Source organism: Triturus cristatus, chromosome 7, assembly GCF_964204655.1.
Source record: "Triturus cristatus chromosome 7, aTriCri1.1, whole genome shotgun sequence".
Taxonomy (NCBI): Eukaryota; Metazoa; Chordata; class Amphibia; order Caudata; family Salamandridae; genus Triturus; species Triturus cristatus.
Window position 1 is genome coordinate 1,339,077,184 of NC_140590.1, and position 26,068 is coordinate 1,339,103,251.

At 49.6% G+C, this 26,068-nt stretch overlaps 1 protein-coding gene across 1 annotated transcript; it reads left to right on the top strand.

Annotated features, from left to right (window-relative positions):
• The first annotated feature begins 11,184 nt into the window (after positions 1-11,184).
• Positions 11,185-25,596, top strand: LOC146811997 (uncharacterized). Its single transcript, XM_085615118.1, has 4 exons — positions 11,185-11,523; positions 21,190-21,790; positions 22,166-22,359; positions 25,327-25,596. Exons 1-4 carry the CDS (start codon positions 11,185-11,187, stop codon positions 25,594-25,596), a joined length of 1,404 nt encoding a protein of 467 aa, XP_085471244.1.
• Positions 25,597-26,068: the final 472 nt, after the last annotated feature.

Sequence of the window (26,068 nt, forward strand, 5' to 3'; positions counted from 1 at the left end):
GCCACCAAGTGCATAGACTGGGCTGGGGTTTTATAATCCCTACCTTCACTCGGCCTTCCGCGCCCTTCCACCTCTTGCTGAATGTGCTTCCCTGCACACCACTCTAAAATTTAGGGTGAGTGCTGTCACCCATTCCAGTTCATGAATGGGATGGCTGCACTGCTCTGGCACTGTCCGCTCCTTTCCTTACACACAATTACGAGATACTTTATGGCCTCTCTAACGCTTTGGTTCACTCTGTAACACCAGCAGTTCCAGCGTTAAAGACTCAGCTTCACTAAAGTATGTCCTGCACCCTCTTCCTCATCTCTCTCTTTTACCCTTCCCTCTTTCTCAGTCTCTACCACATTTTTATGTCTCTTTCTTGCCCCTCCCTCTTTTTTCTCCCCCCTCTGTTGCTATTTCACTCTCTTCCTCTGGCTATCATTTCTCTTTAAACCTCTCTCTTTTTTTCTCTTCCTCGCTCTGTCCCTCTTGGACGGCCTCTTTGTTTTTAATTTCTCTCCATAATCTTCTCTTTCTCGCTCTTTATCTCTCTCTTTCTCACAGACACTCTCCCTTCATGCATCCCTCTCGTTCATTACTTCCTACTCTCTTGCTCTTCCTCTTTTCATGTCCAGTTAGCAGTATTACTGCAGGCCTTCTTGTGAAAACAAAAATATAACCCAAACCCTCCTAAACATAGCCTGAAAGTCAGACCCGTGCCATTTGTCATCTAAAAGCCACAGGAAAATAAAAACATCCAAACCTGAAAGTTTTAATTCTATGACGGGCAGGGAAGAGGAGGAATATGCTTAACTTTCTCTTCCCTTTAGTTGAACAGCCGCTCAGTACTGACTAAAGTTAACAAGCTACATTAACCATAATTCCAAGTGCCATGACAAACGTGTGGCATGAATCCACCACCCACGTGTGCCCGCCTCGAAAGAGGAGCGCTTGGCAGGTAAGATTAGAAAAGAGAGAAGACTGAGTAATTTACCTCGGTCTGGGTTCATGGTTTCGCTCGATTTTGTTCCAGCAGACTGCCTCGGGATCGGGAAATCTCCTTTACTCACTGACAGAGGAATGAAACGGGGAGTGTGCGGCACTAGTACCATTACTGGCAACTTCTCCCACCCCTGGTCTGAGCATGCACGAACCAATAAATACACAAGACAACTTTGTTCTGGGAAAACATTGCTGCAGGTTTATTCCATACAAAGGTATGCAATATGTGGGTTATCTTACGGGCGATCCAAGGGCGGGCAGCTGTGCCAACCTATGCTGCCCTCGCCCGCCTGGTGAGCCAGCACTGACTGTGGGACACCCCGGCAGTGCTACCTTTGCTGATCCTTTTCCGGATCACGTGACACATTGGTCTCTTCTACTCAGGCCCTTTTCAGGGCAGAGCGTAGCATGGCAAACCCCCAGTTGGTTAGACCCCCAACCGCCCGAAGGACTAACGGGGCGCCGTCGCGGTTTTCCAGGATCCTGCCATGAGGCTCCTGGTCTTCGGCTCTGGCACCCTTACTGTGCCGCGCAGAGGTACTCTTACTGTACCCATCTGCCACAGAGGTACCCTTATTGTACCGGTCTGCTTCCGGATCGCCCTGTAACTCCGCCTGCAACACAAAAGAAAACATTACAGCATTCAGGATACCCTGTTCACCAGCCATAACGCTGGGTAAGAGGTGGGGTGGGAGACGGCGTGGCTGACGAACAGAGACCTCCAGGAGGGGCGGGGGAGGCTTATATGCCCTCCCCTCGCGTGGCGCAACGGATATCACGCCACTGTGGCGACCTGGTAAGAGGACTCCTGCAGGAGCCCCCCCAACAACTAGAATGGGTGGCCGGTGCCAAAAATGGTACTATAGGGCCGCCCTGCTGGAGTGGCCCCCTGCGGGGGCCGCGGACAGCCGCATAGTACAATTACCGGCAACTTCTCCCACCCCTGGTCTGAGCATGCACGAACCAATAAATACACAAGACAACTTTGTTCAGGGAAAACATTGCTGCATGTTTATTCCATACAAAGGTATGCAATATGTGGGTTATCTTACGGGTGATCCAAGGGCAGGCAGCTGTGCCAACCTATGCTGCCCTCGCCCGCCTGGTGAGCCAGCACTAACTGTGGGACACCCCGGCAGTGCTACCTTTGCTGATCCTCTTCCGGATCACGTGACACATTGGTCTCTTCTACTCACGCCCTTTTCAGGGCGAAGCGTAGCATGGCAAACCCCCGGTTGGTCAGGCCCCCAACCGCCCGAAGGACTAACGGGGCACCGTCGCGGTTTTCCAGGAACCTGCCGTGAGGCTCCTGGTCTTCGGCTCTGGCACCCTTACTGTACCGTGCCGAGGTACCCTTACTGTACCCGTCTGCCACAGAGGTATCCTTACTGTACCGGTCTGCTTCCAGATCGCCCTGTAACTCCGCCACAGCTCTGGAGGCGGCTCCCGTCGTCGCCGGAGCCCCCCACATCGAAGCTACACCTTCAACGGCAACCTGCAATTTCTAGTGCCTCCCGCAAGTCAAGCAAGAACAGGTCCATCCCCACCGGAGACATGTGGACCCCATCCTTCTCATAGTATCCCTCGACTCCGGCCTGAATCAGCTCGTGCCTGATGAAACCAAGGCCCCTCTGGTCTGTGAACTTATGCATCGCACCATTGACCCTCTTACGCGAATGTTCCACCGCCTCGCTGGACCTGGCCCCGTGCCATTTCCTGCGAGGGATGATTTCAGACCACCAGAGTTCGTATTGACCCATGCGTTTGCTGATTTCGCCCAAATCAGAATTTATGCATTGTAATAGTGCCCTCCTCCCGATGGAAATCAGGTCGTTGCCCTCCAGGTGGATCACCAAGATGCTGGGGAAGACGCCGCCTAGTGCCAGTCGTTGCTCTAGTCTGCTGGTGAGGCTGCTCCATCTCATTCCCGAGAAGCCCATCCAGACAAACTGCATTTGTGTGAACCCCCGCATCCACTTTCTGTGTGTTGCCCACTGCGCCATCCTGGCAATGAATGAATGGCCGATCACCCAAACTCGGGAACCTGGTGAATAAATGGACGCCAACTTTTACAAACTTATTTAATAACTATTAAATCACACTTTAGGCAATATCACTGCAAACCACAGCACTCATTATTTACATGTTGAGCCTTCATGGGCGAATGTAACGCTCAAAACAGCGCGATTGCCAATGCCCAATCCTCTTAATGTCTTCAGGCTCCATACCTGCCTTAAATGCGGCTGTAGCCGCCCCAATTCTAAATGAGTGGCTGAAATACTTTTTGTCATGGCGGGCAAGGCCCGTGCACGCCAGGAAGGCCCCCATCATCCAATCGATCTGGAATTTAGTTAGTGGGTTTAAATCTACATGAATCAGGAAGTACCCTTGAGCCGCGGGGCGCACGGAATGTGTAATCCCTGACTCTGGCCACTGGGCAATACCTAGGGTCTCCTAGTGGTTCCAGAACTTCATCCACCCCACGCCCTGCCTGATCAGTTTTGGACCTCCTGATCCATATCACTAGCCTGTCCGTTATTTTGACTTCCTTGCTGCTCAAGACGGAACCAGACTCGTTTGTCTTTGACCTGGCTACCAATTCACCCACCCTGAACTCCCCGAAAAATGCCAGGCAGAAGGCTGCCGAGAATAGCTTGGCCTCAAATTGGGAGTTGGTGACCTGGTGTATTAGATCTAGCATCCCTTGTAAGGTAGGAAAATCAATGGGGGCCCTGGGGTCCGGGGTCCTAACCTCATCCCTGGCCCATCCCTTGAGGGCAGCTCTGATTAACCCTTTGAATGCGGGCGGAATTCCCCCGTGATGCGGCAAAATTTTACGCGTGCGCAGATTGGACGGCTCCCGGCCGTCCGACGCACACGCCCACCCTGATGTCGGACGGCCGGCGCATCCAAAGGGTTAAGAAGGACATGGTTGGGTCCTGCCCCCCTTTAAGCTTGGTATCATGGCTCAACGCCACCAGGTGGCCGCAGAACCACGTGTGGCTCTTCCCTTGGTCTTTGGCCCATAGGACAAATGCTTGGACCCGCTGGTCCAAAGCAAGCGAGCCTGTGTTCAGAGTCTCTGTGACGCATATGAATGTGTCAAGCTGGGCCTTGTACTTCTTCCTGGTCCCTGGTGCCAAGGAGCGTTGACCCAGGGCTCTCAGCCGCTGCTCCACTGCAGGATGCGCCATAGGTGTGCTGGGAAGGGTGTCATCTTCGCTCTCACTCGCGGCCAGGCCTCCCGGAAACGGAGCCACTGAAAACGAGAGAGAGCGTCAGCTGCTACATTTTTGTCCCCCTCAATGTGCCTAGCCCTAAACTTGATGTTGCTGCGCAGGCCGGCCCTGACCAACTCTCTCAATAAGCACAGGACCAAGGGGCACCTCGCTGTCTGGCCATTGATTGCTTGTACCACCGCCATGTTGTCGGACCAGAAAATTACCTGCCTGTCCGCCAACGCTTTGGGACACAAATGCAGGGCGATGACAACAGGGAACAGCTCGAGAACTGTTATGTTCAAAGTTATCTTACGCTGCCCCCATGCTTTAGGCCACTTCTGCGCACACCATTCCTCCCCCATTATGGCACCGAAACCCTCTCTTCCTGAGGTGTCCATGAAGAGGCACAGTTCCGGGCTCCCTGCCCAGGGGGCTCTTCATATGACTGTACCATTGAAATCAAATAGGAAATCAAACCACATCAAAAGGTCCTCCTTCAATCCATTGCCTAGCCTCACCAGGTGATGTTTTTTATGTACCTTGGCCGTGGCCCTGGCTAGCCTTCTGGAAAAGACCCGCTGGGATGACTCTAGCTGCAAAATTCAATTTCCCCAGGAGACTCTGGACTGCGCCCAGGGTGGCCTTGTCCTTGCCCAGTAACGCCTGAATATCCTGCCTCAGATCCTCAACCTTCTCGGCAGGGAGCCTGGATTCACCCTTGATGGTGTCCAGCTCGATGCGCAAAAACGTGAGAACCTGGGCTGGACCCTCAGTTTTATCAGGTGCCAGGGGGACCCCCAGATGCTCAGCCAGACTTTGGAAGCCCTGCAACCCCTCCCTGCAATCCAGGGTCCCTGACCCCCCGATGAACAGGAAGCCATCCAGGTAGTGGGTCACTCCCTCGATGCCGTAGGCCCAGGAGAGCGCCCACTGGAGTAAGGAGCTGAAGTCCTCAAAGTACGCGCAGGACACCGCGCAGCCCATGGGCATGCAGCGATCGAAGAACACCTCCCCCTGCCACTTGAACCCTAGAAGGTGCTGACTGGCCAGGAGCACCGAGAGCAGGCGGAAGGCAGACTCGATGTCGGCCTTGGCCAGCCAGGCCCCCTTGCCTGCTCTCCTGACCATGTCCACTGCCATGTCTAGGGAACAGTAGGAGACCGAACATGACCCCTCTTCTAGCCAGTGGTTCACAGATTCGCCTTCAGGGTAAGACAGGTGTTGAATCAGTTGGTAGGCCCCGCACTGCTTCTTGGGGACCACACCCAGTGGGGAGATAACAAAGTGCTCCGGGGGGTGGTTGAAGGGCCCGATACCCTGCCAAGGCCACCTCCTTACTGACCTTCTCCCTTACAACTCCCGGCAAATCCCTGGCTGACTTGAGATTCCCTGCCACCCGGCAACCCAGGGGTCCCTGGTATGGGATCCTGAACCCTTCGATAAAGCCTTGGGCCAAGAGCAATCTGATTTTGTGGTTGGGATAGGACCTGAGCAGGGGGAGGAGGTTCCCTAAGATGATGGGGGAAGGACCCTTGACATTTGAGGATGTCAGGCCGGCGCTCGCTGGCATTGGGGGGTGAGCAGAGGGGGATGGGAGAGGTAGGGTGGGAATTCACGGGTGGTTCTGTCTCCTCTGTGTTCCTAGTTATCTTGTCTGTTGTTGCGAGGCGGAGGTCCATCTTGCCTGACAGTGCATGACATGGTCAGGTGCGTGGCCCCACACTTGCTGCAGCTGTGGACAAACTTACAGGCCGTGCCCCAGGTGCAAGAGCTGGCATTATAAAGCCTGCAGGTGCCGGGGTTGAACTTCCTACTCCCCTGCTTCTGTCCCCTACCTTGGCTCCCTCGAAAAGGCTGTTTGAACGGGCGTTTGTCTGTCTGCTTGTTCCCTTTCTGCTTATCCCATTCCTTCTGTGTGTTACCCGCCCCCTCCTTGTACTCTGTGGTGAATTTGCACATGTGCTGTACCCAGAGCTGGATCTCCTTTTGATCCCATCCCAAATCCGGGCATATGGCCATTCTCTTTCGGAAGTCCTGGTCATAGTTGAACCAACCGACCCCTCCCGTCACTTTGGCCTCGTGCTGAAAAGTGTGGGAATATTGCATTAAGGCCTCCCCCTGCTCAGGATACTTTTCCATAATTACTGCAGAGAGTATGGTGAACGCCTCCACCCAGTTCTCTATAGTTTTTTCTGGCCAGCGTTGATACCTCACCTTCTTATCTTCCTCTTTGCCACCCATTCTCCTAGTATCTGCCCCTGCTGCCCCGTGCATTAGTAAGGTCAGGATATCAATAAATTCCTGTCTCCATATCCCCTCTTTTGCCGCCTGGGGCACTTGCCAAGCCAGGAAGCAGCGCCCAGAAGCCAAGGGTGCCACAGTGACGGGTGGCAGGGGTGCCGTTACCGCTGCTGGTTTGGGGGGGAGATGGTGCTTAGCTGAAGTGGGGTGGTCACGACCGTCGCTGAGCCGCTGGTCGGCGGGTAGCTCGTCGCGGCCACTTCACTATCAATTGGTGGTGTTGTCAGTGGTCTGTCCCCCTGGCAGGTGGCAGAACTGGCTGGTGCTGCGATGTCAGAGGCTAACGCTGCGCCGAACCCTGGCCCTAAACCTGTAGTGGCCCCAGACCTCACCACACTGAAGGCTGTATTAGCGCAACTTGCCTGCCCCCCCCAAACCTGCAATACTGTGGGTGCCGCCGGCATTGCAGCCACAATGGAGGCGTTGTTGCCATAGCGTCTAGCTACGTCTGAAATTTCCCCTTTAAAATCAGCATATTGTCCATCACCTTACCCATTTTATCAAAGTTCTCGGCGCCTACTGCGCTAGTGCTCGGTACTGCCGCCGGTATTCCTGTGGGTTCGGGTTCACGCGGGGTGATAGTCGTCAGTACGGCCGCTGGTATTCCTGTGAGTTCGGGTTCTCGCAGGGTGATCACTACCCTGGCCTTCGCCAGGGGCGGGTCCGCAGGAAAGTCCTTGTTGGTGGGCTTGCGCACGCGCTTGGATCTGCCTGTTGCCTGATCCACGAACCCTGCCTGTGTCCCCGGTGAGGTGTCAACCACCACCCCGGAATCCTCCTGCCTTCGCGCATCGAGGAATCCCTGTGCCCATTCCGGTCCTTTAGCCTTGAATTTCTCCCATAGTGTGTCCTGCGATGTGGTGGGCTGGGACTCGTCTACTCAGGAGACCTGTGAGAACAACGAGGCGGGAGTTCCCTGGCTGTCCATTGCCTCAGATTGTCAAGTCGACTGCCTAGCCGTGCCTGGAGGGGGGAGACAGACGTAAATACGTGCCCCCTCCCCATCCTGAGGGTCCCTCACACTGCTGGGACGCAGGGAGCCCCGTTCTCCAACCCCGGCACGTGTCCAACCCACTCGTGCCCAGGTACTTACTTCACTTCAAGATTCTTGACACTCCTGCATGTTCGCGGGAAGGACGATAGGCGCGGTGGAAAGTCGGCGCGCTTGAGGGAGCGAGTGCACACACAACACGTGGACCATGGGTAGAGGGGTTGCTATAATTAAAATTGTAAAATGAGACAACTTACAACATGCCAGTCCCCTTCTTGAGGGTTCCGCCACAGTGCTGAGCCGTAGGGAGGCCAGTTTCCCCAGTCCCCGCCGCGTGTCCAACCCCACTCGTGCCCCGTTTCTTACTTCCGTTTTATTCCTTGCCACCTATTTCTTGAGCGGTCGTGAGAACGACGGGTCTTAGCGGTGATTGTTCGACACACTTGCGGGGGCGCCCACGACAACAGAAGCCACGGGTGCTCAGGTTGCTGAAATTCAAATACGGGATGAGACACTTCAACTCCCGACCCCTCCTTCCAGGTTCGTCTGCGCTGTCCCCAAACTTGTTGTCCCGCTTTACCAGGCCGCGGTGGACACCTTGTAGGGTCACCCTCATGTACCCTGATCCTCTAACCAGTACCTGTTTGTCTTTGCGACGTCCCCCTCCGTATTGGTCCCGGGCGTGCGGCTTCCAAATAGCTTGCTGTGGAGACCCAAATTTGTCACAATTAGTATACAAGCGCGGCCCTCACCCTTCCGCATGCCCCCGTCAAATGGCAAAACGTGAACCCCATCAGTATACAGTTTCTGTGCACCCCAGTGCGGTCATCAGCTCTCTCCGTTCACTCTTGCGCATTGTGGTCCCCACCCGCCTTCATGGCCCGTGCTTGGAGGTGAGCGTACCAAACCTCGCTTACCCTGTCTGCGAGAAACCTTGCAATGAAACATACAATAGCGTACTCGTTGAAGAGTATGACAGTTCTGCTGTCGCAACCCCATCAGTACACATTTTCTGTGCCCCCAGTGAGAGCATCTAGTCTCTCAGTTTATCTTGCTCAAGTGGCAGCCCCGCCATGCTAAAATCGAGTGAGTTATGTACCCCTGTACCTTTGCTGCGCACCTCACAGCCTCGCACCCGCATTGTCCCCTGCAACTTGTTTGCATTATGCACCATAAAAGGCCTGTCGAGGGGGGGGGGGGGGGGGGGGGGCGGGGGGGAGTACGCCCGTAATGCAGACCGCCGCGTCGTGCTGAATGTGCATTCCCTCCTCGGGCATGATCTCGCATGCCTCACTCAAAACCTTCGTTGCCGCAGCCTGTGCTCTTTGCCCTTCCGGATCCGTTAGACCACAGTATATCTCTGGCACTCAGGCAGCCAACCCAGCGCAGAGCGCCACCCGCCCTACGGGCAGGCCTAAAGAGGTCCGAGCTCTCCACCAGCGAGCCGCAGCCCCCTTGCTGGCGCCCCGCCTGCTCCCAAGCGCGTGCTTTAAATGACCCCTCGCTTCCTCTGAAGCTTCGGCGCTCCGCCTGCACCAGCAGGCAAAGCGGCGGCACTCGTCCACATCTACACCCGGTAATACTGGGCAACAAACTTAATGTAACTGTACCCACTAAAAAGGCCCTGTCGTGCTTCCCTCAGTGTTATGATAGTCACTCTAGCCAGTAGCGACTCCACTATCACTCGCCGTTCTCTGCCTCCATTGCCAACTGTTACCTCCGACACTGCTAGGTAACCGTGTCGCCGGCCGCACTGCCAACACAATTCAAAACGTGAAACCACGCCAAGGGCACGCTATCCCGGGCCTAACCGCCCCCCAACAATGAGCCTGTAAACCCCATTAACTGGTACACCCGATGTGCCTCAAGGTGTCGTGGGGGATACCGTGGATGCCTGCGCGTGTCTGCAATGACCGCGCGACTGCGAAAGGAAACCACAGTTATGCCCCATTAGCTGCCCAATACCACATGGACTCACCGAAAACCGGCCTCACTATCCGCGTAAGGAAGGCCCGGGCTCTACATGACCACGGAAGAGGTGGGGGGGTGTTTGGTGGTCGCCATATTTGAAATCCCTCTGCCCCGTCCCCCACGTGCTGCCCCCTACCTCATGGGCCCACCCAACCCATGCCTCACAACCACATGTACGAATGCCGGGCCCTAGCAGCCCCCGCTTAAACAATCCGGCTGGACGGTAGCGGGAGGGGAGCGTAGGGGGGGGCGTGAAGATCGGGGTCACTCGAGAGATTGAGGAATAATACCCCAGACTTAAACACGGGGCAAGTCTCTGCTGATCGCCCCCTTTCACCCACTCGCCAGCTCGGCCCAAGCTGCAACGCAGCATTCTGACATCGTGAGCCTTTGCTGGGCCTGGAATCCACGGATCCCTCGGCCCCCTAGGCTGCGAGGAAACCCTGCGAATGGATTACAGGGATGGGGCGGGCGACTTACCTCAAATTTAGTCAAGGTCAACCAGGTGACCAACGCAGCAAAAGCGACCCCCACGAAATGACCACCAACGGCAGGCGATCCTACGACGGTGTGGCTGGCGAGACGGCGAACAGAGACCGCCAGGAGGGGTGGGGGAGGCTTATATGCCCTCCCCTTGTGTGGCGCAAAGGATATGACGCCACTGTGGCGACCTGGTAAGAGGACTCCTGCAGGAGCCCACCAACAACTAGAACACCTTCCTCCCACTGCTTTCACCGGGTCACGTGCCACCGCTCCTGCTGCTCCCGGCTGGGCCTGCGTTGTACCTAGGCAGCCTCCCTCCCACTCCTTTAAGGCAATCACAACGCATTGTGATTGGTGCGGTGAGGCGCACGGCGCCTGTAGGCCAGGGAGCCATTTTCTCTATGTAGGCTGCATGCAGCCTACATAGAGAAAAAGAGAGAGTGTGCAACTGCGCATGACTGGTTTGGTCGGCCCTGGGGCCGAACAAACAATCAGGACCAAAGACATTGGGCTAGTCACGCCTCCCCTGCACTCAAGCAGGAACGCCCACCCGCCCGCCCCCAACCAGGCACTCCAGGCACTTCTGCTTTCTCGCCGTGCGAGAAGTAGAAACATGAAATGGTAGTTTTACCATTTTATATTTTTCCTTCTCGCACGAAGAGAAAGCAGTGAGGCGACGCCCCAATAGAGGAGCCGCCACTGATATAGATGAAGTATTGTCAAGGGTTTACAGCAATGCAGGGTAGTACTTTGATCCATGTATGGCCGTGTTTAATTTGAGCTGGTGGTTTCCGGTGCTCGGCAGAGTCAGCACGGGCACTTAATTGTTTGCACCGGTGCTTGTGACAGTCTGCCACCTGGTGGCGCTGGCTTCCAAAATTCGTTATGAGCACAACAACAGCTGTTTATTAATATAATATACATTAACAATTTCTAATCCGTGAAACTCAAGCCATTCTTATAGCCTTGGGGGCCTTGAATAGTATGAATTGTCACACTTGTAGGAGTGTGATGCTTAGTAGTTGTGTTGGTACTGTAATTAGCAGCGCTGGCAGTGATAGTTCAAGGTGCCATGTCTTCCTGACCAGGGCAATGGCACTTATTGTTTTACAGATTAACCCCTGCCATAGACTGTAAACTGTCCTGAACAATGCATTTTCGAACAGCAGTTTTGGTGATCTGCACCCTGTGTTCTGCTGAAAATGGATGTGCCCTATCTATTTTTCAGGAATGCCTTACTTCGAGCTGGATGCACGTGGCATGAAGGACTCCGAGAGAGATGTGCTTGGTGGACATGGCCTGCAATGCAGTCCTTCTTTGGAAGAGGAAAGACATTTAGACTGCCTGGAATCCTCCTCCCTCTCTTCTGCCTCACTGGGATCAGTACAGAGCCCCGCAACACCCTCAGATGACACTTTTGCACGGCCTGCAGCGTGGAGACTTCAGACATCCTCTTCCACCTCTTCAGAAAGCAGCTTGGTCCTGGAGACTACTACGGAGGACACCGAGGGAGACGAACTGCCCTCAGAGCAGAGCTCAGACCACAGCAGTCTAGGGTACCTCAAAGCGGTATGTCTCCGAGCCATTCTTTCCAGAACGAATACAAGTACAAGTGCATATGTTGGTCAAATACTGTAGAAAAACGTACTGCTTCATTGTCCATTTATTCAGTGCTGTTGTGTAGCCGTTGGGATGTCGCCGGGCCCTGCTGATATGGAATACAAAACAATAATACAAGACCAGAGTACAAAAATTAGGTTTAAAACTACACCACATGGGAACACGCACGCTCCACCCATGGAACGCCTTCCCAGGGCAGAGTAACGCACGGCAGCGACTTGCACTGCCTTGAATTACTCCTGATTCACCAAACCCCGCAGGGCCATGCAAGGTGGCCTTGCGTGGTTTGGTAAATCTCATTTTAGGCTTTGCGTCGCCTTGCGTGGTGCAAGGTCGACACAAAACATTGATAAATATGGGCCTAAGTACACAGATTTGTGTACTGAAGAACATTGCAATTTGTTTTGTTCTACTGGATTGTACAGTTGTCCATTGCTTTGCAGCAAGTGATTGGTAATTTTTGAGCTATCTTTACTGATTACTTGGCTTTGATGCCATTCTAAGTGTTTGTGGATGTAGTCGGTTTAATCTAAGATTTTCACAGTGGATACCTTGATTAATGATAAAATATCATTTGGCAGTATACGTTGTAAGAATGTTCCACTGAGGGGACATACAGTTGTATGACTTTGAGCTATGTTATGCATATGAAGGTGACCGGAATTGTGTTTAGTGTGAACTATTGTTGTAGGGTGACTTGTAAGTGTGGCTTGAGGTGGATGCACCACAGATCTAGCAAACAGTGAACCATCTGGGTGGCTTTTAGCTGATTGCCCCAGGGGGTGTCTCCCCATCCACTGGCATTGACAGAACACCACAGTCCAACAACTTGGAGGGATAAAACGATAGAAATGGTAAGTGGAACCAGGCTGAGGCAGGAAGAGGATGGGAGACAACGAGCCCAAATCAACCCCCCCTTCCATGTGTAGATGATGATGACAGACTTTAAAGTAGACACTAAAAAAAGGAAGAAACTGGCACACGCATCAACCAAAATTGTCCTCGCTAAAATACCGAATCGCTAAAATCGTCCGTTAGCGAGTGCCAAACAACCTATTCCAATGCATCAACCCCAATAGCGAAAAATATAAAGAATCACTAAAATAATCCCCGTTACATTAAAGAATCGCAAAATAAAGAATCGAAAATAGCGAAAACACAAATAGCGCCTGGCAATAGCGATTAGCAAATAAAGAATCGCTAAAGAATGCATCAAAGATCGCAAATACCGAAAACATACAAACTCGCAATTTAGCATGAGCAGAATAAGGGGAATCTGAACCAGGAGGTAAAGTTGCAGACACACACAAAAAAATAAAAAAGTAGTCAAAGTGTACCACTGGTGTAATTAATCAGAAAGCCTTCAAAAATGGGCCAGGAGACCCCGTTTCCTTTTACAAAATGGCAGCCCTCTACGTGCTCGCAAGGAGGATGAGAATAAATGCAGCAGCACAGCGCAGGAGGAGGATCCAGGAGAGGGTATTCAGAGTGCGCATTACATTGCTGGGCCAAAATGAGGAGGAAGTATATGACAAGTACCGTCTCAATCGTGCCATGATTATGCGCCTAATTGCTGACCTGGAACCACTACTGCAGCACCAGTCACGTAGGACCAATGCCATACCTTCGCACGTCCAGGTCCTATGCAGCCTGCACCTCCTGGCGTCTGGAAGTTTCCAGGGGGTCGTAGCGGTAGCGGGAGGCGTATCACAAAGCGCACTTTCGCGCTTCTTCCGTAAATTCATTGATGCCATGGTGACAATGATACATACCCACATCACCTTCCCCACAACCCCACAGCAGATGGACCAGACCAAACAGGAATTCTACCAGGTGGCCCAATTCCCCCATGTCATAGGATGCATTGACTGCACGCATGTCCCCATCTGTCCCCCCTCAGCCAATGAGTACATCTTCCGTAACAGGAAGTCCTATCTCTCCGTCAACGTGCAGGTCGTGTGCAATGCCAAGCACATAATCACGGACATAGTGGCACAATTTCCAGGGAGCACACACAACTCGTATATATTCAGACACAGTGGCATCCACAGGCATCTGCTCAATGGAGAATTCTGAGAGGGACTCCTGCTTGGTACATACTCATACCTATACATTACATCAGTATCACACATGTATTAGCATTACTGCCGCTAAACCTTTGCTTCCCCCCTGTAGGTGACAGTGCATAGCCTTGCAGGAATATATCCTCACCCCCTACATCAACCCAGCAACACCACAGGAGCAACGCTACAACGTGGCACATATTAGCACCAGAAATGTGATTGAGAGAACATTCGGGATCCTGAAGAGTCGCTTCCGGATCTTACATAAGACTGGTGGTGCTTTGCAATATAACCCAGAGGCCTGCTGCAGGATTGTAGCAGTATGTGCCATGCTGCACAACATTGCAACCAGAAGGGTGATACCCATAGAGGTGGACAGAAATGAGAACGATCGGGATGACCAACCACCCGCACAAGACACGTGCCAAACACAGCTGAAGGTCAAAGGAGGCGGACATACATCACACAACATCATTTCAGAGCCAGGTAAGAAAGAGCCATGACAATATATTTTGAAGTGCTAATGTTTACTTCACATGAGCACTTGTCAAAGTGATGTAACATGAGTAGAATAAATTACAGTGCTTCTGCACATTGTGGGCAAAACATATACGTTGGCATCACAGGAGTGCTAAAGCAAAATGCAAGTGGCCCATGGTTACACCACCATGGACAGAGATGCGGGACTGAATGTCTAGTGCCACTTCCCACGTACCCCCAGCCTCCTGTCGCGTGTCTCCCCTACCTCACCACGTTGTGTGTCTGTGGCTGTAGAGCTGCGCGAACTGCGCCTCGTGTTGCAGGTCTCCGGCACGGACACGCTGCTCACACTAGATGCGGCCTCACTGCCCGCCTCCACTCCCAAGTTGCTGTCACTAAATGTCCCTGACTGTAAGTGTTCCACTGGATTGGTCACCTGGCCTAAGGCCTTCGCCACATCCCCACAGTAATGCCCGAGGTCCACCTGCAGTGACACTGAGCGGCGGGACAAAACTGCAGTGCTGTTGCAGAGCTTTGTGATGGCCCTGGTAGATGCAGTAGTACGGAGCAAGTCCTGCCGATGCCTCCTGCGCTCTCTGTGTGTCCTGCTAGGATGGCACGGGTGAGCTCCTGTAGGTTCTTATTGATGTCCCGATTGCCCTCAGCCACAACTGTGGTCATGTGCCGCACAGCATCTATCAGAGTGCACATGTGTTTTGCCAGTTTGGAGATGTTGAGGTTCATTGTTCCCATGTGTCTCCCCTGCAGGTGCTGAACACGCAGCATCTGGGCCTCTACGCCACCATAGATGTTCCTTGGCTGTTCGGGGCGCTCTGCAATACTGCGCTTTGTCCTGTGCCGCTGTGTGACTCGGCCACATGCTGGTGGTGGGGCTGGCGGTGTGACACGTGTCAGACTGGGGACACTTGTGGGTGCTGGTCTCGGCTCTGTATCCATCACACGCAGGGAGGGGACATGTGCCCTGCGTCTTGGTGGTGTTGTCGGTGTTGGTGGTGGTGGTGGTATTGTCGCTGGTGGTGGTGGTGGTGGTATTGTCGCTGGTGGTGGTGGTGGTGGTATTGTCGGTGGTGGTGGTGTGGATTGACCTTCCTGCAGAGTCTCTCCATCGGTATCTGCCGGTGTCTCTGAGATGATGAGGCGCCCACTGTCATCAGAGTCCACCGTAGATGCATCTGTGTGTGACACAGTGCATTGTTAGTTTATTTTGTGACTATATCTGTTTGTCATTCTGCATTGATTTCCTACAATAAATTACATATTTAGACACACTGTTGGGCCTGTACTGCTGATCTCATTTAATGTGCATTGTTGATCATACATGCACACTTGGCTAACATGACTACAACTCCCATGATGCAATACTAATGTGAGGGTATAAGTGTTATGCACTTCTCCCTGCACACTGTCATTGACCTGGGGGGGATGGGCATGGGTATACAATATGCAGCGTATAGGCGCAGGCATGCATCTTACCTTGTTCTGTGGTTGCTGCGCCGGAGGTGTCCATCTGGGTTACTCCGACGACTGCCTCTGGCTCAATGGTCCCCTCAACGAGCTCCACCAGGGCAGTGTTGGCAGGTACTCTGGATGGTCCCCCTCCTGTGCTAGCTGCTTCCTTGACCCTTTCGGCAATGCGCTCCTTTGCCCTCTTCCTGAGGTCATACCACCTCTTCTTAAGGTCGTCGATGCTGCGGTGCGTCACTCCGACAGCATTCACCCTCTCCCTAATGCGAAGCCATATCTTGCGCTTCTCGGCTTCGGGCACCTTGAGTGACAGCTTCCCAAACAGCTTATCATGCTTGCTGCTCACCTCCTCGATCAAATGCTCAAGTTCCCTGTCGGAGAACTTTCTCTTCCTCTTCCTGGGCGTGTCTGATGTAGCAGGTGCATTCGTGTCCATCCTGGATGGAGGTAGTCTGGATGGGTTCTGAGGGTGAAGTATCTTGGCTCAGCTTGTATGCTCTGCCTCCTCCTGTGAGCTCCTCAGGGCAGTGAATGAGGGATGGGCTGGATGACTTCCTGGTTGTGATGTCATCAGCCCGCTTCTTGTGCGACCCGTTTTTAGCGAATTCGCTATTTCCGAATTCGCAATTTCCGAATTCGGTAATACCGAATTCGGAAATTGCCATTCTTTATTTTAAGGAATCGCTATTGTGTTTTCGGTTAGTTTTAGCGATTTTTAAGGAAACGCTAAATTTTACCGAATCTGTACATGCATCCCGCAAAGCGATTCCTTATTTGCGATTCCTTATTTATCGCTAATAAGGAGTCGTGGGGACAAAGATTACTTAAATAGACTACATATGTAAGACCTTACATGCAATGCTCTTGTTCAGGTGCCTTAACCATCTAAGCTATTTTAAGAGGACTGAAACTGTAATCATTGGTTTCTCTGGGATTTTCACGGCAAGTCAGATAAAATAAATCCTGAAAATCATCACAATTCAAAGCAGTAACTACATGATCAAACATGCCATAAGTATTTTAGAGCTGTCTCTACTATTCCTAAACATTTTAATGTACACAGAGGCAGAATTGCTATGGTAAAGAAAAAGAATACCTAGAGTTTTACACCACTTGCTATTTAAGTACTATTTCCAGGCCCTCCTATAACTTCATCATACACAGAAATGTTGAATATTCTTCTCTGAGAATGTTGGTGACGCTAATGCAGGTCTTGAAAGGAGATGGGGCACCCACTAGATGCTCCTTAATGTTTCTGTGATGGGGTAACACTGTTACGTAATTTCATGTAGAATCCCTATAATGCAGGGTGACAGGGGTTGGTTTATGCGCACTTAGGTGTCACCACTCAGTGGAAAAACATTCTATACTGACAAACATGCTGGCTCTAAGAGAATCAGACAGAATAGCCGGAAGCCATCTCAGAGTGATGTATATCATGGGTGACATGTATGTCCGTCTTCTAAGGTCACAAATGCAACTATGACTCCAGTAATTGTGTTCACCATGTGTCCTGATTTAGGAGAACATTCATTGTTTCAATGCTTCAGAATGACACAACATGAAGCGCTATAAGAACTAAACGTTGGGATGCTAATGAACTGTCAGTCAAGTTTACCTGTTTGTGTTGCTATTCTCCTCCACAATCACTGGTCCCATGGCCCTCTGTCACACTGCAGATACAGATGGAAGACGCCCAGGTGGAGCCTAAGGGTAGTGGGTGGTGCAGTGCAGGGGGCTTAGAAAATCCAACTTGATAATGGTGACAGGGAACAAAGCTGGGTTTTTAGGGCCAAAGACAAAAAGATAAAGTCACTGGCATGCAGATCCCTTGTCTGATACTTCTAATATACAAGGGGATACCAATGGAGGAAACCTGCTACGGCTGCAGGCAACACATTATTTGAGAACCAAATTCAATTGCTGAACCTCTGTGTCTCAAGCGTACAAGCAACACACAAGGTCCGAGAGGGTTTGAAGCTCTAGCACAGGTCACTGTGGTAATCATCCCCGGAGGCCAATGCTTTAAGTGGGATGGAGAAGGTTGGGAGTCCCTAAAAAGGGTATTGGCAAAAAAGTGTAAATAAGAATCCTTTTCAAGAGGGCTTGGCCTATGTAATAGAGGGTGTGGCCTGAAACATGAAAAACAAAATCCTGTGCTTTACAAAGGATGCCAACTGGCCAGTATTTAGGTGCCTCTGTGTGAGTTTTATGTTTTCGCATCCAGACATACAACACAACAACAGACATGTCTAAAAAAACAAGTCAGACTTATTGGCCTTGCCAATGCTTGTTAGAATGATCAAATACATGTGTAACAACAATGAAATGTTGTTAATTATTAGATTAGAAAATGTTTCAATTAGGAAAATGTGAGACTGAATAATACATTCCTAAGATCTATGGAAGGGGTGGTTATCTTCAGAGTGTCTCAATTAATTCTGTTTCCCCTTCACACCACTTCCTTCTGCCATCTCTCACTCTGTCAGACACTTGCTGCCTTTTTCTCTCCACATCATTCTGAAAATCCTCCATCTGGATATCTCACACATCATTTTCCTCTTCTCTTTCAGTTCCCACCCTCTTCTTCTGCACATACTGCTGTTGATCTCCTCACTTCACCATCCCTTGACGCACACCATTTTTATTTTCCTTTTGTCGTGTCAATATTTTCACAGCTGTGAACCTCTTTCACATAATGTTCCATAAAATCACAATTACAATTGTCCCATATGTGCCCATCGCTCTGCCTGCTCTGCAGAATTGTATGTAAAAAAAATGGGAGGGACCCCACTGCCCAAGAGACAGGGTACCACAAATATGTAAAAAGAGAGATTCTCTTGGGTATGTATAGCCACCTAGACCACAATCGTGTCAAGTTCACTCAGAACATGCAAACAAACAAACTCAACTGAGGGTCTGAAATACCCAAAACAATAGCCGCATAACTCTCAAAGACAAAGAAACAAAATGGAATAAAAATTGAAGTTGTAGTTTAATAATAACGATATGTCCACATATCTGCAATTATATAATCGAGTTCATACAGACAGTCAACATAAAATGCAAAAACATAAACAATGTCTAAAAAATATATAGTTAGAGAGCAAGGATACGGTGTGAAATCGATATATTCATCACAGAATGGTGTAATTCCAGTATAAATCAATATATATGTATCACAGGTCTATTCTTAATACAGTAGATCCAAATATGAGACCGTTTCTGGATTTTAGACCGATTCTGAGTTGTACAGGCGTCGACGCATTTCGGTGGTAGATTCTAATTAAGATCCCACCTTCCTCAGGACAAAGATAAAAACTCTCCAATTTTTCTAAACAATTAAAAACCCCTATTGCGGGTGTAGTCCATTTGAAAAGACAGATATGTGAATGTTATCTGTTACGAGTGTGTTCTTAATGAAGTACTTTGAAGTCCCTGTTTGTTGAAACTATAGGGACCTCAATTATTGCACGTTAATGCGGAATATAGGGAACTCAGCCCGATAGGATCCGGCCCACTAATTCATAAAAAATCTGCATAAATACTGCAGGATTGCCAGTTACTCACCCGCGTACGAGAAATACGGGGAGACGGCACGATATCCTAGAGGATCAGATAACGCCTCATCACGATTAGACACCGCCACTCTATGAAGGTGCAATTTTGAAATATATCTCCAACGAGGAGCCTATGTTGGTCACTGGCAATCCTGCAGTATTTATGCAGATTTTTTATGAATTAGTGGGCCGGATCCTATCGGGCTGAGTTCCCTATATTCCGCATTAACGTGCAATAATTGAGATCCCTATAGTTTCAACAAACAGGGACTTCAAAGTACTTCATTAAGAACACACTCGTAACAGATAACATTCACATATCTGTCTTTTCAAATGGACTACACCCGCAATAGGGGTTTTTAATTGTTTAGAAAAATTGGAGAGTTTTTATCTTTGTCCTGAGGAAGGTGGGATCTTAATTAGAATCTACCACCGAAACGCGTCGACGCCTGTACAACTCAGAATCGGTCTAAAATCCAGAAACTGTCTCATATTTGGATCTACTGTATTAAGAATAGACCTGTGATACATATATATTGATTTATACTGGAATTACACCATTCTGTGATGAATATATCGATTTCACACCGTATCCTTGCTCTCTAACTATATATTTTTTAGACATTGTTTATGTTTTTGCATTTTATGTTGACTGTCTGTATGAACTCGATTATATAATTGCAGATATGTGGACATATCGTTATTAATAAACTACAACTTCAATTTTTATTCCATTTTGTTTCTTTGTCTTTGAGAGATATGCGGCTATTGTTTTGGGTATTTCAGACCCTCAGTTGAGTTTGTTTGTTTGCATGTTCTGAGTGAACTTGACACGATTGTGGTCTAGGTGGCTATACATACCCAAGAGAATCTCTCTTTTTACATGCTCTGCAGAATTGCCAAAGATTGCCTGTGCATGAAATCTGAACACCTTCATGACACACTGATAGGCACTGTGAGAAATTCACATAGCCTTCAGAATCCTCTCCAGAGCTTACATGGGTGCAGGGGCGGCTCCTCCACGTGGGCGGAGGAGCATTGCCACACTGCTTTCTCAGACACTGGTGCCCAGCGGTGCACCAGTTTCTTCCAGTTCACAAGAAGGGAGTGGCTTACATCATTGAAGGGAAGACCAACAGGCAGCGCTATATTCCAAACACCGGATCACATATGGAGTCACCTGCTTCAAATGGATACACACGGCAAAAGTATAAACACACCACTGTGCAATATGCACTGGCTCTATTCTGCACGTTTAACTGTTGGATGCAGCAAATTTTCCTTATGCATCCGCATAGTTTACTAACATGGATTAAAGGCTTACAATATACATGCACAACAGTGTCACCTACATTTCATTTGCAAAACATCCTATGCGCTGCCCCTTACCTCTCAGGACTCCAATTTTCAAATGCATGTTTTCACGGCTATATTTAACTTCTAAGCAGGCAGTCACAAGTGCAGTTACTTTGCAGGTACTAGGGTCATGATTTCAGTGGTGTAGCAGGTGCAGTGACATCGGGGTCCAAATATTGCAATATTTTACTGATAATTAGGCAGTCACAAGTGCAGTTACCTTACAGGCAATACGGTCCTAATTTGAATGGGGCAGCAGGTGCAGTGGCACCAGGGAAAAAAGTTGTCAGAACTCCTCTAAACACATAATATTGCTATTACATCAATTCATTATATTATTTCCCTGTTTCATTTCATTTTTCTAAATGTTGCTATTACTTACCCGCACTATACCACTAGTAACAGCACAATATATTGCCTTTTGTACATAAACAAGTCATAACACTTTAACAGACTTTATGTAACATATTGTACAACTACTCAGCAAGGTACACCTTACAAGAAAAACCAGGTTATTATTAATCACATAGACAACGCCTAATGCATTTACCAATGCTTGTTAAAGTAGTTATCATACTCTGTCCAGACTTATTGAAAGTGCATGTACCGATGCCTTACTTGACAATCATTTTATGGAATTGCCTGAGTTTATTTTGTATCTTCATTTTTAGAATACGGACACCAGCAGTTCCTCGCCAGGTATAGCCAAAGAACCTGTCCTTCCACAAGAGCACTTCATATCAAGCCTGCAGGAGTCAACCACCCTGCTAGAAAAGGCAGACACATCACTGGAGCTGCTGGAGAGGCACTTCCTCAAAGGCATCGGAGTTCTGGAAGCAATTGCCAACCACACAGAGTTATGCTCCGCCTTGGGGGCTACTGCAAGCGTGCAACCAGATGACTTTGCAAATAATTGCCCCACAAAACCTCTTCCACATCCCACGACCAAGCACCTGCAGCATGGCCCCTCTGACGTGAGCCCCCAACTCGGTAAAGAGCAAATACCTTCAGATCGAATGCTAAAAAACACTGGTCCTGTCTCCAAGATAAAGATTCTTGGTCCACCTTCTGAAGTCAGAGCATCACAAAAGAAGCACAAAGGGGATCTGCTGGATGGGGCGAGGATTGAATCATGCACTGGTGATGGAGGATTGGACAATTCAGCAATTATGTCACACCAAGAGCTTGCGGGCTTCATGCGGCCACCAACATACCCCCGACTAAAATCAAACCTGGGCCCGAAAAAGCAGGCTAGTAGCACCGCTCGCAAAGGTAAATGTCCACTCAGAGTGAAGAGTCGCTGGCTCATAGATTGCAGAAGAGCTCTGCCCCGTCACAGTCCGTTGTGACACCCAGACAAAAAGGCGCTTCAGGTCAGTGAGAGGTGTCAGTTGTGGAGACTTCTTCTGGCACCACCCCGGTTACTGCAATAGCAGATTATGTGAGTGAGGATGTGTGGATGCATTGATTGGCCGCCTCTATGTCCTAGTATTTGAACCGCTGTGGGCCCTCCTGGGAGAGAGAATGGGCGGGGCCAGTGAGTGTTATGTGCTGGCACAGCTTCTCTACCATTCCAGAGGTTACAAAATGTATAATTTAGCCACGCGGGCGCCTCATCATTCATTTTATGACACCTTACTCTTTCAGAAACATCCAAAGAAGTCGTTGATCCAGTCTGGAATGGCCTGTTCTTGGTGACACAAGAGGCTGAAAAGAGAGCTGACACTGGAGTTCCGAGAGGACAAAGACAACTGTGTTGTGAAGTGAAACATGTACATAGCCTCTCTCTACAGAGCATCATTGATCTCTCACATCGCTCACGACAGGAAGACAGGCAACAGGTAGGCCCTTAACCCGAAAACATCACATGGTGCAGATCAAACATTATACCCTCATGCTCCCTGTTTTTTCACTTCTCACACATATCATCTTTAATAGAATGACATACTGTTTTTGAAAACCCTTTGACACCAAGTTGAAAACCCTAGATTGTCTCTGAGGTTCTCCCCTAGAAGTGGACATGGCATACGTTGAAACATCATGATGACTTCTTTATTACTAAAAAAGCATGTCATGAAGGACACAATTTCACACCCATTCTGAGATCCAACTCCAAGACACAACTATGTCTATATGAGTGTTTACACACGACTAAGCAGAGCTCCAAACCACTTTATATGCAGCCCAAAACACTATTACCCCCTCACAACTCCTCAACAAGATGGGCTGCCACCATGACAGACACCTTTGTAAACACACCTCTGCATTAAATGACCATAGAGACAAGGTGGTGTAATACCCATGCAGTCACAAGGCATTACCCAGTGACTGACGAGCAGATGTACAAGTAAGCAGTACTTGGAAATCTCTTTTAAATCCTCGCCTAACTCATTCTCAAATTGCTTCCTCAAAATATTTCTTTATTAGTCTATTTTTAAGTTTGTCAGTCTACATAAAATTCACTCCTTATCTGAGCGTAGTTCTCCAATATTGGTATCGGATATAATTTTTTAAGTTGACTCATTCTAACATTGAGAGGCTGATTCTTAAAAATATCCATCTAAAAAATGGTGTAAAGCTTAAAATAACATCTAGTTCTGCTTATAGGACAGACACTCTCTAATTAGCTGAGAGTTAAACAGACTGAAACAGAGAATGGACTCCACAATCACGTCAAGATGTGTGTATCTATAGGCTACATCTAAATACATTATATTTACTAAAAGTGGTCGCTATTTGTGCAATGACTTTTAGTGAATTCAAAGGTATTTTTGTGAACTGACCTGTGTACTAATAGGTCGGTTCACAAAATTCCAAACCGCAGTGGGACTCGGTTTGTCCTACCTCATGAATGTTAATGAGGTAAGTTTCACATTGCAACCCACTACAATTTTCTATCATCACAGGAATGCTGTTTTTTCCAATGTAGCTTACTTTCCCTTAAAGAAAAAATTGATACATTATAAAAAAAAAAAGCTTTAAGTTTGTACAACTATTTTGTTTGTGACGTGTAACTGTAGATACAGATGCTCGGCATACTCCTGCCATCTAGTGTTGGGCTTGGACGTGTGCAAGTTGTTTTTTTCCGAAGAAGTCTTCTAGTCACGAGGCCTAGTGACTCAATCTATTGCTAGTAATGTACATGGGCATATGCTCCATTCTTAGATTTTTTTTTTTTTGCACAATCGGGTTCAGACATGTTCTCACCGAGCTCCAGTTAGACGTTTTGTGGTGTTGTCACCGGGCCCGTTCAGATCCTGTTGAGGCATCGGTGTAACAATCGTCATGTCTTCCCTTAGTCTAGAAACATTGCACACCCTCACTCATTTGGTTTCACAACAGACATTTTTGGGGTTTCTGCCCTCCGGGCCCTTCTCTGCACTTTGATTCCCGAAATGTTTCATCCATAAAGGAAAGTACTCTATTTAGAAACTGCCTGAACTGTTGCTCCGAGTATCCATGGATAGACCTCCATTTGGGGTCGTATCACACAAAGTGCCCCGGCAGCGCAACGGGTGTTTGCGCCCGCTTTGCGTGCCCCTGGGGCACTTTGGTATGACATGAGGGGGACCAGGCGCTTGTGAGGCACCTTCTGTAATACCAATAGGGCTGACGCACATAAAGTGCTAATGCTATCATCAAAGGGCGTTCCCTCATTTGCATGGGGGTGTGCCCCATGTAAATGAGGAAATCCCTTTGCCTCTTTGCCTGCTCCGTATTACAGATGTGGGCACAGAGGCAAAGAAGCTTTCATGAGGCACACTGACAGTTCACCATCTAAAAGGTGGCACACTGTCAGTGTGCCCCCTGGGAGCAACCCTCTGGAGGGGGTAAAGGGGGTCCTATGGAGCCCCCAGACATCGCCTTGCAAGTGGGCGCAGTCACTGACTGCACCCACCTGCAAGGGGATCTCTAATCCCCTTTAAAAGTGCAGGTGGGTTGCCGCTTGCACTGTGAAAACACGGAGTGCCATCAAAGCAGCTGCTCTGTTTTTCACATGAATATGCTGCCCCCAGGGCAGCAAGAGTTCATGGCTGCCCTGATGGCAGCACATTCATCATAATACGGTGTATTGTCCTTCATTGCGCTGGGTGCACCTTTTAAAAGGCATGCCCAGCGCAATGAAGGAAAATGCGCCCCATGTATAACGCGGCTCCAGGTGTGCAACCTCTGTCTGTCTCTGGAGCACGGCGCGGCCTGCTGGACTACTTGCCTCGCGTTCCATATTAAGAAGACCATGTGCTACAGTCAAACATGACCCCTCCCATCCATCTCCATGGGGTATCATCAGTGTGACACACTCTGGCTCTCTTTGGTGATCAGGACGTCAACGTCAAGCCGTAACAGGGGACTTCTCCCGCAGAGGGGCAGGCTTCTCTCTAGAAGAGAGTTCCAGCTCTCAATCGTCATCCATCGAAGATGCCAACCGTAAGACCGCCCCCTTCCTACATATTTCCGGTACTGTACAGTGGCTGAGTATCACATTTGAAGGGGTCCAGATTCAAGTCCCGAAGACTGCCGTGAGGCTTGCAGTCTGCCACTGCCAGAAGGCCATTATTGGCAATGTCAACATGCATCGGACCCAGCACCTACTCAGCTCTCAGCGCTAAAGCAGGTACCAAAGTTATGCCATTCATCTCTGACTGCCCTTTTGGCACTGGCTTCAAAGATACCCTCAAAGCCATCGTCAGACTCAAAATCCTCAGAGCTGCAATCCACCTCAGTTCCACAAGACTATCTTTGACGCCAAAGCGTCATCCTCTTCCACCTCTGAAGATTAAGATCAGCCCTTCCTCCCTCACCTTCAGGATGAGCTTGGTGCCCCGCAGCAGGGAATCCTCATCCACCTACAGACTTGTTGGATCTTTGCTCAGGCCTCTCCAAAATCCAAAGACTCCACTCCTACTAAAAGGAAGCTGACCTTTGAGGAGGCCCTCAACCCATCAGCTGAGCTATTGCCCAAGGTTCCACTGCGCCGGGGAAGAGACACAAGTTCACCATCTCGTGCCTTGTCTACTTTCACCTCGCCATTCCCCTACTCCTCCTTTGCCACCTTCTCCACCTTCACCACATCCTGACCCCTCATCTGACTCTTTACAGGGGTTACCACACTCTAGACTTGGATGAGTCAAGGATCTCCTCATGGTCTTTATGACACGCCTTTAGATCCACACCCTTAAGAGAACTCAAGGGACATTTATAATGCTGACTCACCTGGGGATACAAATCCCGACCGGTACCCTGCAAAGCCTTCCCCACCTGATGACATCACCTCCTACCATAAGGTTCTCAATAGGATGGCAACATACCATAATGTCGAGTTGCATACTCTACCGAAGGATGATGATTTCTTGCTGAAGTCTCTCTTCCACCCAGCACAACATGCAGTACCTCCCCATGTTTAAGGGAATGCTTAAGCCTGCTCATGACATCTTTAGGAGCATGTAAAAGCCTTGGGTATTACCCCCACGTTGGGTAAGAAATAAATGGTGTCCCCCTCAGACCAGTATAGGACAACTTCCATCCGACGACTTTGTCACCCATACCACC

Bases quoted from the DNA above. Each gene is read 5' to 3' on its own strand.
- LOC146811997 (XM_085615118.1), top strand. From the start codon at position 11,185: ATGCCTTACTTCGAGCTGGATGCACGTGGCATGAAGGACTCCGAGAGA. The intron at 11,524-21,189 runs GTATGTCTCCGA...CTTCATTTTTAG, and splicing joins GTCTAGGGTACCTCAAAGCG to AATACGGACACCAGCAGTTC. The intron at 21,791-22,165 runs GTAAATGTCCAC...TTACTCTTTCAG, and splicing joins TAGTAGCACCGCTCGCAAAG to AAACATCCAAAGAAGTCGTT.